The sequence below is a fragment of the Serinus canaria genome, chromosome 1 (genome assembly GCF_022539315.1).
Source record: "Serinus canaria isolate serCan28SL12 chromosome 1, serCan2020, whole genome shotgun sequence".
In the NCBI taxonomy this organism is placed as follows: Eukaryota; Metazoa; Chordata; class Aves; order Passeriformes; family Fringillidae; genus Serinus; species Serinus canaria.
This window is the reverse complement of record NC_066313.1, coordinates 58,995,946-59,012,547: the sequence shown is the minus strand read 5'-3', so window position 1 is coordinate 59,012,547 and position 16,602 is coordinate 58,995,946. Positions and strand designations below refer to the sequence as shown.

The 16,602-nt window shown below is 35.2% G+C and overlaps 1 protein-coding gene across 2 annotated transcripts in view; it reads left to right on the top strand.

Moving 5' to 3' along the window:
• DIAPH3 (diaphanous related formin 3) overlaps nucleotides 1–16,602 on the top strand; it is a 200,972-nt gene that overhangs the window by 40,564 nt on the left and 143,806 nt on the right. For both annotated transcript variants that reach the window (XM_009085265.4, XM_050975434.1), the window contains 8 exons: nucleotides 3,507–3,617; nucleotides 4,059–4,177; nucleotides 4,895–5,011; nucleotides 6,228–6,346; nucleotides 6,465–6,529; nucleotides 7,193–7,297; nucleotides 9,526–9,858; nucleotides 10,838–10,952. In XM_009085265.4, coding sequence (XP_009083513.2) covers nucleotides 3,507–3,617; nucleotides 4,059–4,177; nucleotides 4,895–5,011; nucleotides 6,228–6,346; nucleotides 6,465–6,529; nucleotides 7,193–7,297; nucleotides 9,526–9,858; nucleotides 10,838–10,952 — 1,084 coding nt within the window. The remainder of the gene's footprint in view (nucleotides 1–3,506; nucleotides 3,618–4,058; nucleotides 4,178–4,894; nucleotides 5,012–6,227; nucleotides 6,347–6,464; nucleotides 6,530–7,192; nucleotides 7,298–9,525; nucleotides 9,859–10,837; nucleotides 10,953–16,602) is intronic.

Below are 16,602 nucleotides of genomic sequence, written 5' to 3'. Positions count from 1 at the left end.
TACTTTTCCTCATCAGGTGATGATCTAATTGCCCTCACTGTAAAGAATATGGAGAAGGGACAGGAATAGGCTTTCATTGCCTTGCCAAGTCTGTTAAACACTTTGCTAACAAAATGTACAAAGGCAGACTTACAGTGAGGCAGAGGGGAAAACATTAGGAAACATTACTCGAACAAAATTTAATATGGCGTAATTTTTGAGCCATAGAAACTTTTTTAAAAACAAATTTTTAAACATTACTTATTACTTTGTCTACTTAGCATGCTGTTTTCTACATTTTTCTAAATTGTTTTGATATTTTGCAAATTTGTTTAAATTTTTGAAGTCCAGACTTAGATTGGAACATTCTTGCCTGCTCCTTGGGCCTTTCGAACACCTTTCATTGATTCATGAAATAGGACTTTGCTTTGCAAAGCCGATTATTTATACTGTCTATTTATTTGTATTACATTATTTGTATTACTCATTAATTTTATTCTCAACTATACAAATTATATTTCTGCTGTAGGAAAAGTCAAACTTGCCAATCTGTAGTTGTCCAGATCTTCCTGAAAGTGGCCTTTTAAATGTCAATATAATTTCTGCCATCTTTATTTTCTTCAGGGTCAAGATACATTTCAGTATAAACTTGGATGTAATAGCAAGTACAGTTATTTTGTCCTCAGTATTTTTAAGCTTTGAATGTTTGCAGAGTGAATGCTCTTTTGTTACTTCTCATGTTGGCTTAGGAACTGTTTTGTTTATGTTCTACTTTGTGATCTCCTTTCACACACAAGTATGACAAAGTGTTTCTGTTTGTGTTGCATTGTTTTCTTTGGGCACTTCTCTACCACCATAGTCTTTTACTGACCCTACAGATTCTGTTGCTGTCTTCCTTCTTTTGTTATCTCTGAGGAATTAGATGTGTTAACTGTAGATGCTTTTTGTGACTTGTCCTTCAAAGTTCTCTGTCTCTTTTAATACATTTTCATGTTTGATTGGTTAGTTTTGATTCCTTCTCCCCTCCACTGGTGTTGATTTATTTTGTTTAGGTGTTGTAACTTGATTATTGTCTAACACTGGAGTAAGTTACAGAAGTCTATCTTAACACTTATGCAGTTGATTTAAATAATCCCTTTGAGTCCTGTGTGCAGTTTTGGGTGCCACAATATAAGAAGGATGTAAGACTGTTAGAATGTGTCCAAAGGAGAGCAACGGCGGTGAAGGTCCTTGAGGGGAAGCCATATGAAGAGCAGTTGAGGTCACTTGGTCTGTTCAGCCAGGAGAAGAGGAGACTGAGGGGAGACCTCATTGCAATCTGCAACTTTCTTGTGAGGGGAAGAGGAGGGGCAGACACTGATCTCATCTCTGTGGTGACCTGTGACAGGACCCAGGGAAATGGCCTGAAGCTGTGTCGGGGTATATTTAAGTTAGATGTTAGGATTGGGTATCATTTTTTCACTCAGAGGGTGGTTGGGCACTGGAGCAGCTCCCAGTGGAAGCGGTCACAGCCCTAAGCCTGTCTGAGTTCAAGAAGGATTTGGACAATGCTCTCAGGCACAAGGTGTGATTCTTGAGACTTCCCTGTGCAGGACTGGGAGTTGGACTTGATGATCCTTTTGAATCCCTTCCCACTCAGGACATTCTATGATTTTATATATTTAATTTAGTGTGATTTTCCTTGTTTATGTCACTAAAATAAAAACAATAGTTTTCTATTATGCAAATATAGATATTTGCTTGTACTGAATTTCATAAAAGCTCTGAGGGAATAGAAATTAATTTTAGCTCTTTCTTCAAGTAAGAAGAAGGAGCAAAGCTTGTTCCTTCCTTCTATTACTGTTTTGAAGTTATTGTTGAGGCAAGGTATGTAGTATGACAGTAATCTAAGAATAAATGCCGTTGTGGCAGCTTTTATCCAGGAGAGATATTGGATGCATTGGTACAGTGGTTCCAACCATGGCATCCTCCCTTAAGCATTCTTGTCCTTTCAGACATCTCCAGAAGCTGAAAAGATGGTCCCAACTCCTAATGCAGAATTGTGGAGCTCTCAAGAGTCTCTTTTCAAGTGACTCCAAATACCTCATTTATGGGTTTGGGTGAATAATACCTCATGCTTAATTGGGTCATTCTAATGCTTGGTCCCTAAAAACCTGTTGTAGCTCAGTCTGCTTGATTTTATCAGCAGGTTCACAGCTCTCACATTGACAGATTGTTTACATTTGTTGCATCTCTGTTCTCATAACTAAGCTGTTCTCTTCTAGAGCGTTAGCTAGTAAGTTCATCTTCATAGACTAACACTGCAGTCAAACAGGCCTAAATTATGCTAATTGCCATTCACCTCCATAACAGTTCAGCTGAAATAATATGTAAAGTTACTCTCATGCTTAAATACTTTCCAGTAGGATAAAGGTGAGGTGATGGTTGTGGTCTGTGCAGCATGTTCCTTCTGGAAACCTAATGGGTGCTATTGTTTCTCTCAGCCTGTATCAAAGTAGCTTGTACACCTTTGTACATAGTTGCTCTTGTGACCATATGTAAATTCAGTACTTGGAATTATGCATACTGTGAAGATGACTGGGATAGCATCTTTCCAGTATCACGTTTTGCCTATGGCATAATGCATCATCATTTTTTAGACTATAAAAGGCTTTACAGCAAAGTGTTGGAACCAGATTGCTTTAATTGTTGACATAGTATGTAAGGTCTAAATAGAATTCTGATGGTCTGCTGCTTTTAAAAAAGCCCTTAAAATGCTGGAATTAAATTGAATAACATATTTTTTTGTAAATTGAAGCAAAATGTGCAAACAATAGAGGGTAAAAAAAGGAAATAATGTCTCTTTTCATCCGTATTAGAGATAAACAGTAAGTTGCCATCGTTCTAAAGGCTTGTGAATCCAGACAGTGAATTCCTGCTGCTCCTGGCTATGGGTTTTCAGATGAGTCTCTTAATTTTTCAGAATAGGGTCTGCTCAGTAGTTGGCCTGATTCTTTCTTTTGAGCTGAAGAAGTGATTCCCATGAATCAAGTATTCTATAATACTTAGTATGTTTAAAGAATTACTATTTCAAAAACAAATGGAATAAAACCCCATTCTGTTCTTCAGGCTCGGTTTAATTTACTCATCATTTAAAAAAAAAGATATGTTTCACTGTATACAGATTGTATTCTGTAACTAACTTCTTATATAGATAAATGTACATTTGTATATGTATAGATAAATGTATATTTGCAATGATTTTTATATGTCCTCTATTATGCTTTACCTGCTAAAGTTCATTGGCTAAAATGACAAAATTCACTGGAGTGGTAAAATATTTAATTGTAATGGAAATTTGTGAACTAGAATTTGATATTAAATGCTCATGTGGCTGATCAGGCATTTAAATAGCTTAGTTATAAGATTACAGTAGTTTCATAATTAGAAATTATGTAATGTCTAATTATTAGTTTGTTGTATCTTCTTGATTGTGATGCATGTGGAAATCTTGGAAATAAGATAGTTTATTATTTACTCTATTACAGGTAGCTTGCATGCAGCTCATCAATGCTCTCGTTACATCTCCTGATGATTTGGATTTTAGGCTTCACATCAGAAATGAATTTATGCGCAGTGGATTGAAAGAGATATTGCCAGTAAGCATCTCGTCTTCTCTCTTTGCATTGCTATTTAAATTTTTTAATTATTTGAGCCTGAGAGCGAGAATGGGAGAACAAGTTCTAATAAATTATTCTCAAGGCATTTTATTGAGTTTGGGAAAGAGCAGTAAGGTACGAGAATCAGCCTTAAAATAAAAATGAAAAGGTGAAATGTGCTTTCTGAGCTTTATTCTGATTTTATTCTGATTCCTCAGCATTTTATGACTTTGCTTAAGAACATGTGACACGCTATTGTGCAAAAATTTTAGGCCAGCCTGAAGTTACATTTACCTTTAGAATATTTAACTTAATTCATGTGTTCTTGTAGTTTTAAACTTTTAACTAATATAAACATACAGAATTTATTAAAAAGATACATTTATTTACATATGGAAATGATAAATTTACAAGTCTTTGTAAATTGTTTCTTCATTGCAGCAACTACAATATATAAAGAATGAAGCGCTAGATATTCAGCTGAAAGTGTTCAATGAGCATAAAGAAGAAGACATGATTGAATTCTCTCATCGTTTAGAAGATATTAGATCTGAACTAGAATATCCTTTTGAGGGCTGATATGACCTTTGCTTGTGTCAGAAATAGTGTGGCCACTGGAGCAGGACACTGATCATTCCCCTGTAATAGGCACTGGTGAGGCTGTGCCTTGAATTCTGTGCTCAGTTTTGGGCCCCTCACCCACAGGAAGGACATGGAGGGGCTGGAGCATGTCCAGAGAAGGGTCTGGAGCACAAGTTCTATGAGGAGCAGCTGAGAAAGCTGGGGTGATTCTGGAGAAGGATGCTGAGGGGGGCCTTGTAGCTCTCAATGACTACCCGAAAGGAGGTTATAGTGAGATGGAGGTCAGTCACTTCTCTCAGGTAACAAGTGACTGAATGAGAGGAAAGGGCCTCAAGGTGTGCTGTATGAGGTTTAGATTGGATAATAGGAAAAATTTCTCAGAGAAAGGGTTGTCAAGCACTGGAATAGGCTGCCCAGGGAAGTGATGGAGTTCCCATCTCTGGAGATACTTAAAAAGATTTCTAGACGAGGAATGTAGTAGCATGGCTGAATGATGGACTTGGCCGTGCTTGGCTAATAGTTAGACTTGATCATCTTCTTAGAGGTCTATTCCAACATATCAGCAGGACAAATATGAACAAAATAAAGCATATAATGGATATTTTTTTGCTATAATTTCTGTTTAAAGAAGTTATTTGTAAACATTTGACTGAAATTTTTTGATTCTTTGTTATTATTCTCCTTAACACTTTCACTGAAGTAAATGATGTTTACAACATGGTGTGGAATACAGTTAAGGACACTAGTGCTGAAGGATATTTCCTTTCTATTCTCCAACATCTTTTGCTGATAAGAAATGATTATTTTATCCGGTATGTTTAATGCTGTGTTAAATGTTAATTATGGATTTTTTTTATTATTCAGTCATTAATAGAATATTTCTTCCATAAATCCAATGATAGGTTTTAGTGTTTCTGTGCGTATTGTACTTTGTGAGCTCATGTTTAAAAGAATCAACTTGGAATCAATAATGCCATCTATATGTTTTTGTCTCTTCTGCTTAAGGTATAATTTTATTTTAAAAACATAGAAAACTATTTTTGTTAAGAGTTGGGCCTTATTGATTGCAAGTATAAGTGATCAGGAGAGATGTCTTAATCAGTTATAAATCATGATAGTAGCATTATAATTTTATAGTGTATTTGGGTCAAAGGACAAAAGCAAGTATGCAAATAAATGCACTTTATACAGAAATCTGAACGCATGCCTAATGTAGAGTAACTTTTGGGTTGGAACTTTTGGGTTGAGTATTTTCAGTATATGTTTTAGGTCAGTGTAGACATGTTTGTGTCTCCTGGAAAATTCATCAGATAAACTACAGGGAAACAGTTAATAAAACTTTAGTGTTTCAAGCTGACAAATATTTTCCTTCCAAAACTCTTGTGTTGTCTTTGAGGAGATGCTGGAGGAAAGAGGTATACACTGAACAGGGGCCATCTGTTTTCTGCCCAACATTCTGCATAACCTTGCATTTCAGGCAAGGTCTAGCACAGATGTATGTTTAAAGGTCAAGGGTGCTTGCCTGCTATGGGTACATCTGTGCTAGACCTCTTCCACCTGAAAAGGTTTGAATTCACAGCTTGCATTTTCTGGGCAAGTGACCCAGCTGTCATACCCTCTGGCATTTTAGGAACAAGGTGTTTTTCATCCTTGTTCTGAAGCAGGGCTGCAATGCACTTGTTCTTACAAAAGTCACCAAACGAGTGGAATCAAGCTGAAAGAAGAGTGTTTTCTTTACTGAGAGGAAGCAGGAGGTGGTCTTTCCTTCCTATATTTCCACAGGGAGGGAGATGTAGATTTTATAACACAAGAATTATTTATCTTTAGTTATAATACAAGAATTATTTATCTTTAAGGCCACTGTTTTTTCAGGCTTTTTGTAAACTCCTTATGTGTAATAAACTGCCAATTGTAATTTTTCTTTGAAACTTTTCAGCCCAAAGCTTTTGACTTTACTTTGTTCATAGACAAGATTTTAAGTATAGAACGATTAATAAATATCTGTAAAATACTCATCTCTGTCTTTAGTCCACAGTATTTCAAATTAATTGAAGAGTGTGTGTCACAGATAGTGTTACATCGAAGTGGAACAGACCCAGATTTCACGTATCGTAAGAGACTAGATATCAATTTCAGCCACTTACTAGGTAAGTACCATGTTTGGAAATGATTACAGCATCGTGCTTCCTTATGTGAAATTGAATAGGTGATAAGAATCTTGTGTTCCCTGCATATGTGTAAGTGTGCTTGTTGATTTTTTTCCAGATGTTTGTGTAGATAAAGCAAGATTAGAAGAATGTGAAGAGAGGGCTTCGGAACTTTCCAGAAAAGTAAGTCATTCTTCATCACATTATCATGTGATCAAAAGACAGACATGGTATTACTTAAAAGATTAATGAATGGTATTACTGAGCCATGGCATAGTTGTTAACTTCAACTTACTATTTGTTTTGTGTTAAAGTGGGAATTTGGATGATCGTTGTAGATTAGGAAGCCAAGTGGTTTGAAGTAGGTAACCTTAATTGAGAATCCTTCTATTTTTTAAGTTTTCATGTACAACTCTTCCAAAACCCAACTGAATACTTTATTTCAGCAGTTATCAGTTTCCCTAACAAAATAAACAGTGGGAGAATAAAAACAGACTCCTTTATATCTACAGACTTTATTAGTGTACGTCCATGCCTTTTAAGCTACTCTGTGTAATACTAACTTAATATATGTTAAGTCTTGAGGTCATTTTGTATAGTGAACACCTGTAGTGGTGATTCAGATGGTTCTTCCACTCAGCAGACACATGGAAGTTGGAATGGCAGACATGTATCCTTGGTATTGTTATCATGTGGGTTTTAAAAAGCACAAAAGGGAAAGTTGGAATATAAAGAAACTGGTATATAAAGAACTGACTGGAATATAAAGAAACTGGTATATAAAGAAACTGGAATATAAAGAACTGACTGGTACCAACAATTTTCTTCTTGTTTCTCTTTTTTTAGTTTGAAAAAGATTTTGTAGTTCATCAGGAGACCCAGGCCCTGCTTCAAAAAAAAGAGGAAAGAATCAATGAACTTGAAACAGAATTACAAGCTTTTAAATCACAGGTAAAAGAGGGTATAAATGAAATAATGTTTTTGAAAGGGACTTCCTTTTGCATCTTCTTCAGATTCTGATAGTATGGTTGAGAGGTTTTTCAAAGAATCTTTGTTATTGTTTATTATTGAATGTTAGTTTCCTTTATTTCTGTTATATATAAATAATTGTAATGTGACATTAATTAGCTGTGAGTTCCCAGATGATCCTTTTTATGCCTGAGCTCAGTTAATTAAACTAGTTTCTTAGGTTTCATTTGGGTTTTGCTTTCAGAGTCATACATTTGCAAAGTAATTAACCACATAGGGTAATAAGTCTTAGGCTTTTAGATTAGCATTCGTCATTGTGATCTTTATCCCTGTACGGGAAATTGCTTATTATGCAGTTTGCTATACTGAGGCCTTACCATGGATATCCAGCAGTGAAAGAAATAACCTGTGGCTGGATAAGAACATTTCCTGATAATTTTTCAATTTTCAAGCATAAATAGATATTTTAAAATGTGATGGAGAGGAATAGTGCAGATTTTTTGAGAGTAATACTTGAGTTACTTGTAACTGCTTGAACTCTTAAATCTATGTTAGGAGACTGTGTGACCAAGTGATTTTTCCTGTGTCTTATTTCTGGGAGTAAGAAGAACAGTCTAAAAATGGCTAAAGAAGAAAGCATCAGAAAGACATGCTTTCTAGGAGTTTATTTTAATACTTCTAAGGATTTTTAAAAAATATTTATTGGCTTCTTTAATTTTCTTAGTGAGGAAAATTAATTTAGCTCTGCTTTGGTCTATTTAGAAATGTCATTCTAATTCATGTTTCTGGTCAAAATTTATTGTTAATGTCAAAGTCAAACATTTAACAAAAGGAAGAAATCGTTGCATTCTAAAAGACTAAATATAGTAAGAGTGGCACATCATTCATTAAGAAAGTACTTTTCTGTGTGTATCTTGAAGTCATACTTAAATAGTTTTTGTAAGTGAAATTGGTTTCCTCCCTTTTTTACTTTTTCTGTTATTTACTGCATGAAATATAACTTTTATTACATGCAGACATAGAGCATAGCATATGATTCTGCTCACTAATTTTCATACCATGAATTATCCCACTGCTGTTGATGGGACACATGAAAAGTTTTGTAAATTTCAGGTTATTGATTACTGCACCTTAGTACTTTTAAATTTTGGCTTCTGTATGGCATCAATTGCTACTTAGCATGTTGACTTCTATCTCTAATACTATTTTTTTTCCCTGGTCTCATTCTTTTACTCTCTTCTTGCAACCGGTACGTGTTGATGTATTTCTTTCATTTCTGGAGCCCAACTGTTCAGTGTCTATTTGTCAGTGTAAACAATGCTTATGCTCAGAAATTCAAAACATTTTCATGCTGTTGTGGATGCATTTATTTGTATTCATTGATATTCAGCTATTTCCTTTTAGAAATTTAAAATCTTTTGCATATTGTATTTCCTTTAATTTTCTGAAATAATCAGTTTCAGCTCATAGTTAGTTGAAGAGGTAATTAGTCCTATCACCAGTAGATAAATATTTCTTATTTATTCTTTTGCTTTTTTTGTTAGATAATTTCTCATTTATGTTTGCAGGCCTATGATAGAAGTTTTTCAAATAGTAGTAGTAATTTTATTAGACTTGCTGAAGTCCTAATCCTATTTTGATACATTATAGATGTCATTTCTATATGGAATAAGAAGCTAGTGTGTAAGAAAAGCTTAATTTTTTGAAGGATATTTTTTCATTATTGCTTCATGTTTTCAATTTTGTAGAGTGAGAATTCTCCTACATTGGAAGATACCTGTTTTTCAATAGAAGTATTTATCTCTTTAGATTTTACTGTTATGTACTTGGACTGTTTCTCTGTCATATGTAGGAGACTAGGATGTTACTTTTTTTTTTAATTTGAGGTAAACCATGGTAGTCTAGATAAGGTCTCAGGATATTTATCATATCCTTTTTAGCTCATGGTCAGTGAAATACAAAAAGTGGGAAACACCATTTCAGTTTGTCATTTTTGGTGTGCACCCCGCAGGTCTGAATGCCTGCTTCAAATATTGACACATCCGATCATGAAATCAAAAGCACATTGGGCTCGTTATCGTTCGTATTTGACTATTCTATACAAGACAAATGGCATTGACTTTCGACTGGCTTTCTGTATTTAAACTATGATTGTTGCAGCATTTTGTTGATAAAACAGTGAAACTGAATAAGACTATTTTCCTTATCAGTATGGCTCTTTGCCGCCTGGTCTTCTGCCATCAACTCATGGAGATGCATCTGTTCCACGGGAAGGTGCAGGACCACATCAGTTTCCACCCCCTCCTCCTCCACCTCTGCCTTCTAATGGAGCAATTCCACCGCCACCACCTCCCCCTCCTCCTCCACCCCTTCTGAATAGCTTGGGAGCTCCTCTGCATTTTGGTGGTGCTCCTCCACCACCACCTCTGCCAGGCCTGCCTGGAATACAGTGGTCCCCGCCTTCATGTGCTTTGCCATTTGGAATGAAGCCTAAAAAAGAATTCAAACCTGAGGTTACCATGAAAAGACTCAACTGGTCTAAGGTAGTGTTGATTAATGACAAATATTTGATGTAAAATCTGACATTGAACTTGGGGATAATAGATTGTCAGAAGTAAGACTAGGTAAGCAATTTATAAATTAGTTAAAACTATGTAAGATATGAATACATTCTGTCTTTAGCTTTTCATTGTTTTTTGAAAATTGTGTTTCATTAACTCATGGATCATCTGGGCAATTACCTGTTGACTTTATGAGATGCCTGGAAAAGTCAGTTCTGGTCTAGAATAAAACAACCTTGATAGCAGGATGCTTCCTATGCTTCCTATTGTGCCTTGTTTTTCAGCAGACTCCTTATGTAGGATCAGTCACTGAACTATACTGATAACAATACAGTTTCCAAACAAGTGTCTTGAATCTATCTAGCCTGGACTGGAAAGAAGGACTGCATGTGTCTCCATTTGTCTGTAGTACTTCAATGTACTTATATAAATTTAATGGCTGACAAAATACAGACTGAATTTGGTTGGTTTTGGTTTTGTTTTTTTCTCCTCCTCCATTGTGACAAGATTAAGTATACCAGTCTATTGAGTTTGGAAACTATAATTATTTAGACCATAAATAAGTCAGTAAAGAGATTTTCATAGTTAATGAAGTAATCAAAGCTAAATTCTGAAAAGTAAGGTACTTAGTATCTAGTTAAACCAACTGTGTTCAGAGATTATTTTAAGTTTGCCCAAGTTTTAACTCTAGACCAAAGCTAATTTACTCCTTTTAGATCTTGGATAACAGAGTGTGTTGTCTGCGTTGTTAGAATCAGTTTTATTCCAAACCCACTTATTTTAAGTGTTATTATTTTTAATGAGAAATATATTAACAACTCTGAATATGAGCTGTGTACTAAAAATCAACATGTTTTACAGAGTTTCTAAATATTTAATGTGCTTTAGACTTTACAGAGCACAGTTTCTGCATAGTATCAAAATAATAAAAATAAAATTTTGTTTTGTTTCTTACTTGTAGATCAGGCCTCAGGAGATGACAGAATCCTGTTTTTGGGTTAAGGCAGAAGAAGACAAGTATGAGAATGCTGACATGCTTTGCAAATTGGAACTTACATTTTGTTGTCAAAAAAGGGGTAAGTAGCTGATGGATTTAATTTTCAGCTTTTAGAGATGTCTTTAACATCCTTGGGACTTAAATAAATATGAACAAACCCTCGGAATATAACATTAATGTTCTTATTTTGAATTGGGATGTATGAAAAAAAAATCCGAAAATCCTAGACTTCTTAAAGTAGTAATATTGAACTATTTTACGTAACATGACAAAAATTGTATGACCTGTAGGAAAACCTCACAGAAAAAACCCCAAGAATTTTTTCTGCATAATACAGATTTTATTTATCACATTAAAAAAAAAAAATATCAGAATACCTTCTTAAATTCCTGAAATCTAATCTGGAGCCCAGAAGGTGATGTGTTTGCCCTGAGAATTGATATGATAATTGATCTGTGTTGGATCTGTGATGGATGATAGTCTTTCAGTAGTTTTTTTTTTTACTTCCTGATAAACCTGTGGGAGCATAGGTCTTTGATACTTGCTTAGCTTCTTTAGCTTTTAAGGCATTATGAAGCAACAGAATATATGAAAGTATTTCTGGCTTTAAAACTTTTCTCCTTTCTGTGACAGAAAGTCATTTTAGTAGTAGTTTAGGTTATTCTGTCCCATATATAAAATGCCTGTTACTTCCTGATGCATTTTTTTCTACCTTCTTTTTTGATATCAGAGATGTAGTATTTTAGAGCAGCCAAAGGGTTGTGATTTCTTTGCAAATTGAACAAGGGCTATTGTATTTTTGTTGTAAAAATTCTATTTTGATATTTTTATTAATTGAATGACATGGCATTCTCAAATTTTTCTTTTTTGGGGGCATGCTTTGGTGTGTATTATCCAATATTTTTTTTACCATAACCAAGAGCTTTATTCCACTTTTGTCAAAGCATGATTTTTATGCCTTGGCAGTGTTTCTACTGATTTAAGTATTACAGCTTGTTGCTGCTGATACCTAATAATATTAAGAATGTTGTACAAAGAGAAAAAGGCAAGAAAACCTCACCATAGACATTTTGCTTGAATCTATTAAAATAAGGCTAGAAGCTAATTATGGTGCCTTTATAATGTTAGGAGAATTCCCAAGAATATTCCCTGAATTAATAGGTTGGAAGTTTTAAAAGCCACTGGAGGAAATAATTTCCTATGTGTAATTAAACAGTAAAATTTGGGAGACAAGATGATGTTCAGGCCAAACATTTTAATGTCTCAGAAGAGGATTGTGAGTCTCCACAGACAGCAAGAACATTAGAGTTAACAAGATTAACATCCCTCAATATTTAAGGGAATGGACTGAATACATTGTTTTGACAAAACCCAATAGAAGAGAGTTACTGGATCTACAGTTGGAAAGTCAGTGAAGTACACTTTTTATACCAAACGTGTGCGTGCGTGCGTGTGCGTGCGTGTGCGTGCGTGTGCGTGCGTGTGTGTGTGTGTGTGTGTGTGTGTGTGTGTAGCAATTTAAAGACTGTGGGCTCTAGAGACAAATTTATGTCTTTTTTTACAGGTGAGGTTTACTGCTTAATCATTTTAGTTTTAAATTTTGAAATCTCTCTCATCCCACATGGGTGATAGAAGTGTGCCATCAGCTTAATTTTTCAAAGGAAGTGGAGACACTAAAGATTTTATTTAGAACAGCAAGTAGGTGTTTAAAGGGCAACATGGAACTAAATTTCATCTTTGTTCAAGTGAGCGGTTTAGAGAACTTCAAATGAAAGCTTAAGTGTGTTGGTAGGCAGGACCAGATCTCAAGGTCCCTTGTTGACAGCATGAATTCCAGGGCAGAGGACAGAAAAGCAACTGCTTTTGTTCTCATGACCGTGGAGAGAGGGGATACTTCTTTGTAGCTTGTGCTGAATTTACTGATTATAACAAAACTTACCAAAGAAATTAGAGACATACAGTTTTCTTCACAATCTTGAGTAGAATTAACAACAGGCTCTTTAAAGTAGAATCAGCAAGCTATTCACTACACTCAAATTGGGAACAGTCCTTAACTATTTCTAAAGCTTTGTGTCTAAAACCAGAAAGAAGAGAAATTGAAAATGATTCTGTAGCCAAATTATGGCATGCAAAGAAGGAGCTGGTTTCCACTCTGCTGAAGGGTCTGCTTATGCACTCTTTTCATTAAAATCTTTGCATAAGAAGAGGTATCTGGTAGAGGAAGCGGGGATCAGAATGTTCAATGGTGCTTCAAGTGAATTTTATTATCATTAAGTAAAATCAAATGGAGGTACTCAAATATTCAGTTGGAGCATTTTGCCAGCTAATATACCAAAAGTATATCAGCATTGATCTAGAAAAGAAAGTCTTATGTCTATGTAAGTAATCCACTGAGGAATTTTCACTAGAAAAAAGAATACAGAACAGTATAGAATAGATTTGAAGATTCAGCAGATGTTTGTACAGGAGTTATAAAATGTGTTAATTCTGAAGGGGCATTGAAGCAATTGAAAAACTGAAGATGTTATGGAGCTATGAAAGAAATGCTGTTCCAAGAATAAAGAAGTAAAAGAGGGCCTAGCTTCAGGCTGTAGGGCACCTTAGTTGAACATATCCAGGGATTTTTTGGAGACGTGAACCACAGAAGAAACCCCTGAAGGTCATCTGAAAGTCTTAACAGCTTTTTGTAAAGGGACCAGTCTAGTTTATCTTGCTCAGGACTATCTCCAGCTGAGCTTGAGGTATTTCTCAAGATGGAGATGTAAGGATGGACAGCCTGTTCCCATATTTGTCATTGTGGTGATTTTTTTTTCACAATATCTTTTGGGATATCTTTTGTTGAAATGTGTGCCTATTTCCTCTTGCTTGTTGGGCACCTCCAAGAATTCTGGTTCCCTCTTATTTCCAGCCTTCTGTCAGGTTATTTTTTTTTTTGTCATCAGTAAGTTTTCCCTTGTTCTTTATTATCCTTCTCAGGACTGATGACTTTTCCAACTTTTCTGCCTGCATTTTTATTTTTTAGCCCTCTAATCATATTGATGATTTTCTGCTCTACTCATTCCAAAGTACCTACACTTTTTTTGAGGTAGAGAAACCCATACAAAATACTCTAGATACTTCTCCCTGATAGTGGGGAAGTATCTCCCTGAGAAGGGGAGTAGAGGGAAATAACCACTTCTTTGACTTGTTGCTGGCAGCAGACTTGGTACTTTACTGGAAGAAATTTTTTCACTGTGCTGCTTGCTGATGGTGATTGTGGAAAGTCAGTACAGACTATGGATGATATAGGGTATTTTCTTTTGCGTGTTATAAAACTGGTTTTGTCACTTTTCGAAAGTTGAATAATTTTGTGAAAGCAACATGTTTTATAACAATAAAACCTCGAAATGAACACTGAGAAATATCAAAGCATCAGTTGTTGATGGTATTCTGGTAGCAACTTATTGAAGATGAAGTGCAATTTTTTTTTCATTGATTTAGAATTTAGTCAAGGACATAATGGCAAACCAACTCTTTTGTCATAAAAGCTGGAGCGAGAGGGCTCTGTGTGTGTCGGTGTGTGAGTGCATACTTCAGGTTGTTGTTCCTGTCCATGTCGAGGTGATATCCCTGACTGATACAGTAAACCTATCACCTGTGAAATATCACTGGATTATTGTTGTGGTTACCCTTATTTTGGGTTTGTTTTGGCCACTGGTTTTGGGTGTGAGTTGGTTACCTGAGTAGAGTTGGTTTTGTGTACCTCTGACAGTTCTGTGACTATTCTCTGGCTGGGGAAAGAGAAGTAACTGACAAGTTCTGAAAATGAGGTGATGAATGTGATTGGTTTGCATAGGTGATCTTTGGTTATGTGATACATTTTAATGGCAAAAAAGAAGGATTGGTATGAGAGGTGGTTGGAAGAGGCATGAAAGAGAAAGAAATGAAATATCAAGAGACTAAGAATTACCCACCAGGGTTATCCTCATGATCTCAAACCACTGAAGAAAGTGTGTAAATCCTTTCTGGCAACAGTGGTTTTGAAGGAATCTCTTACTATGATTTTTGGAAAACATTTAACTAAATGTGTGACTTCAAGTTAATTTATATGTGAAATACTAAATAGCAGAGCTGGCGTTTGCATGTGCTTTTATGTTATTTAATCCTAAGAGATGAGATGAACAAACACAAATGCTCATTTTTGAATGTCAGCTGCTTAGTAATACACTGGAAGCCTGATGGAAGAATAATCACTGGACTGTAAAGCTAACATGCTGCTAACTTTGCTGGAATTGTTAGATGTACAGGCAGGGGAGTGACACTTTACATAAAAGATAGCATGAGCTCTAGAATCATGAAAATCTTGTGGGGTAAAAGAAACCTCCAGTGCAAAACCTTGTGAATGGAAATTCCTTCTAATAATAATTTATTATATTATTATTAACTCTTGGATCACAACATGTATATTATGAGAAAATGTTAAGATTAGATAAGCTGAATATTTTGTGATAATAAAGTGGGAGATTTAACTCTATCCAAGATTTGAGTAAACTTGGTATTGTAATACAAAAATTGCCAGCAGCTAAAGCTGTGTGTCTTGATAGGGACGTTCAAGATAGTATTGCAAGAAAAAATGTAAAAGTGTGAAGATAATGGGAAAGCTCATTAAATGTATCTAGACAAATATAAACAAGATGTTTTTCACATATTCATTGTGAATCTTGAATTTCTTGGAAAGGAAGCCTTTGCTAATTAGCCTAATTAGCCTTCAGCTAATTTTGAAATGTGTATTTAAATTTTTGTAAATGAAGCTAGGTAGGGAATTGGTGGGACCACTTGGAGACAACTTCAAAAGTTCAGTAGGTTCAAAGAACATTAGAAAAATCCAGGGAAAATGGTCCAAAAGAAATAGGAAAGGGTTTATTTGTAGGAGGGAACTTTCTCTTCTGCTAAGTGAGGAGAATGGAGTATAAGAAGTGGTAAGGCTGGCATAATGTCTTTTCTACGAACCTCTCATTGCAGTTCTTGTTTTTAAATCATTCATAGGACTGCAGTGTTGCTTGGACTGGCTTCAAACTACTATGTTTAAGACAATACTGAAATAAGGTAAATTTTAATATGCAAACACTGGGTTTGTGGAGTTACTTTGAAGAGTACTGGTGTGGAGAAGATGATAGCAGTAAGTTGCTGCAGTCTGTGAGTAAGTGTAATTAATGTAGTGAGACTGTAGTGGTTAGGCATAATGTGAGATATGTGTTCAGGATAACAAGAGAAAATCAGCTGCATATTCCTTACAGTAATCCTTTGGGTGATTGAAATGGTTTGCCAAGGTGATTCCAAGACTTAGGAGATTGTATAGAGTACACAAGAAGGCGACCTCTAACCAAAAAAGAAATTTTGAAGCGTTTCTGTCCAAAATGACAAGTTGGAAATCTCATGTATGCAAAATATAAGAAAGCTGGTAGTTTCATGAAATTGTACTTTATAATTAATGTGCTGTATTTATAAATATCCTACCAATAAGTTGATCTGGCTTGATCCAAAGACTCTTATGTTTAAAGTGATAAAGTCCAAATGAGGATTAGAAACTGCATATCAATCATACAAGAAATCACTTGTAAATTTTTCATTATTTTTAGCAATGTGCAGATAACTACAGCTAATGGGAGATGGCATGAAAAAATTAGAAATGTTCTCTTCTTTCTTTTGTAGATATCAAAGGGAATTAATCTAGGAAACTCGAGAGAGAA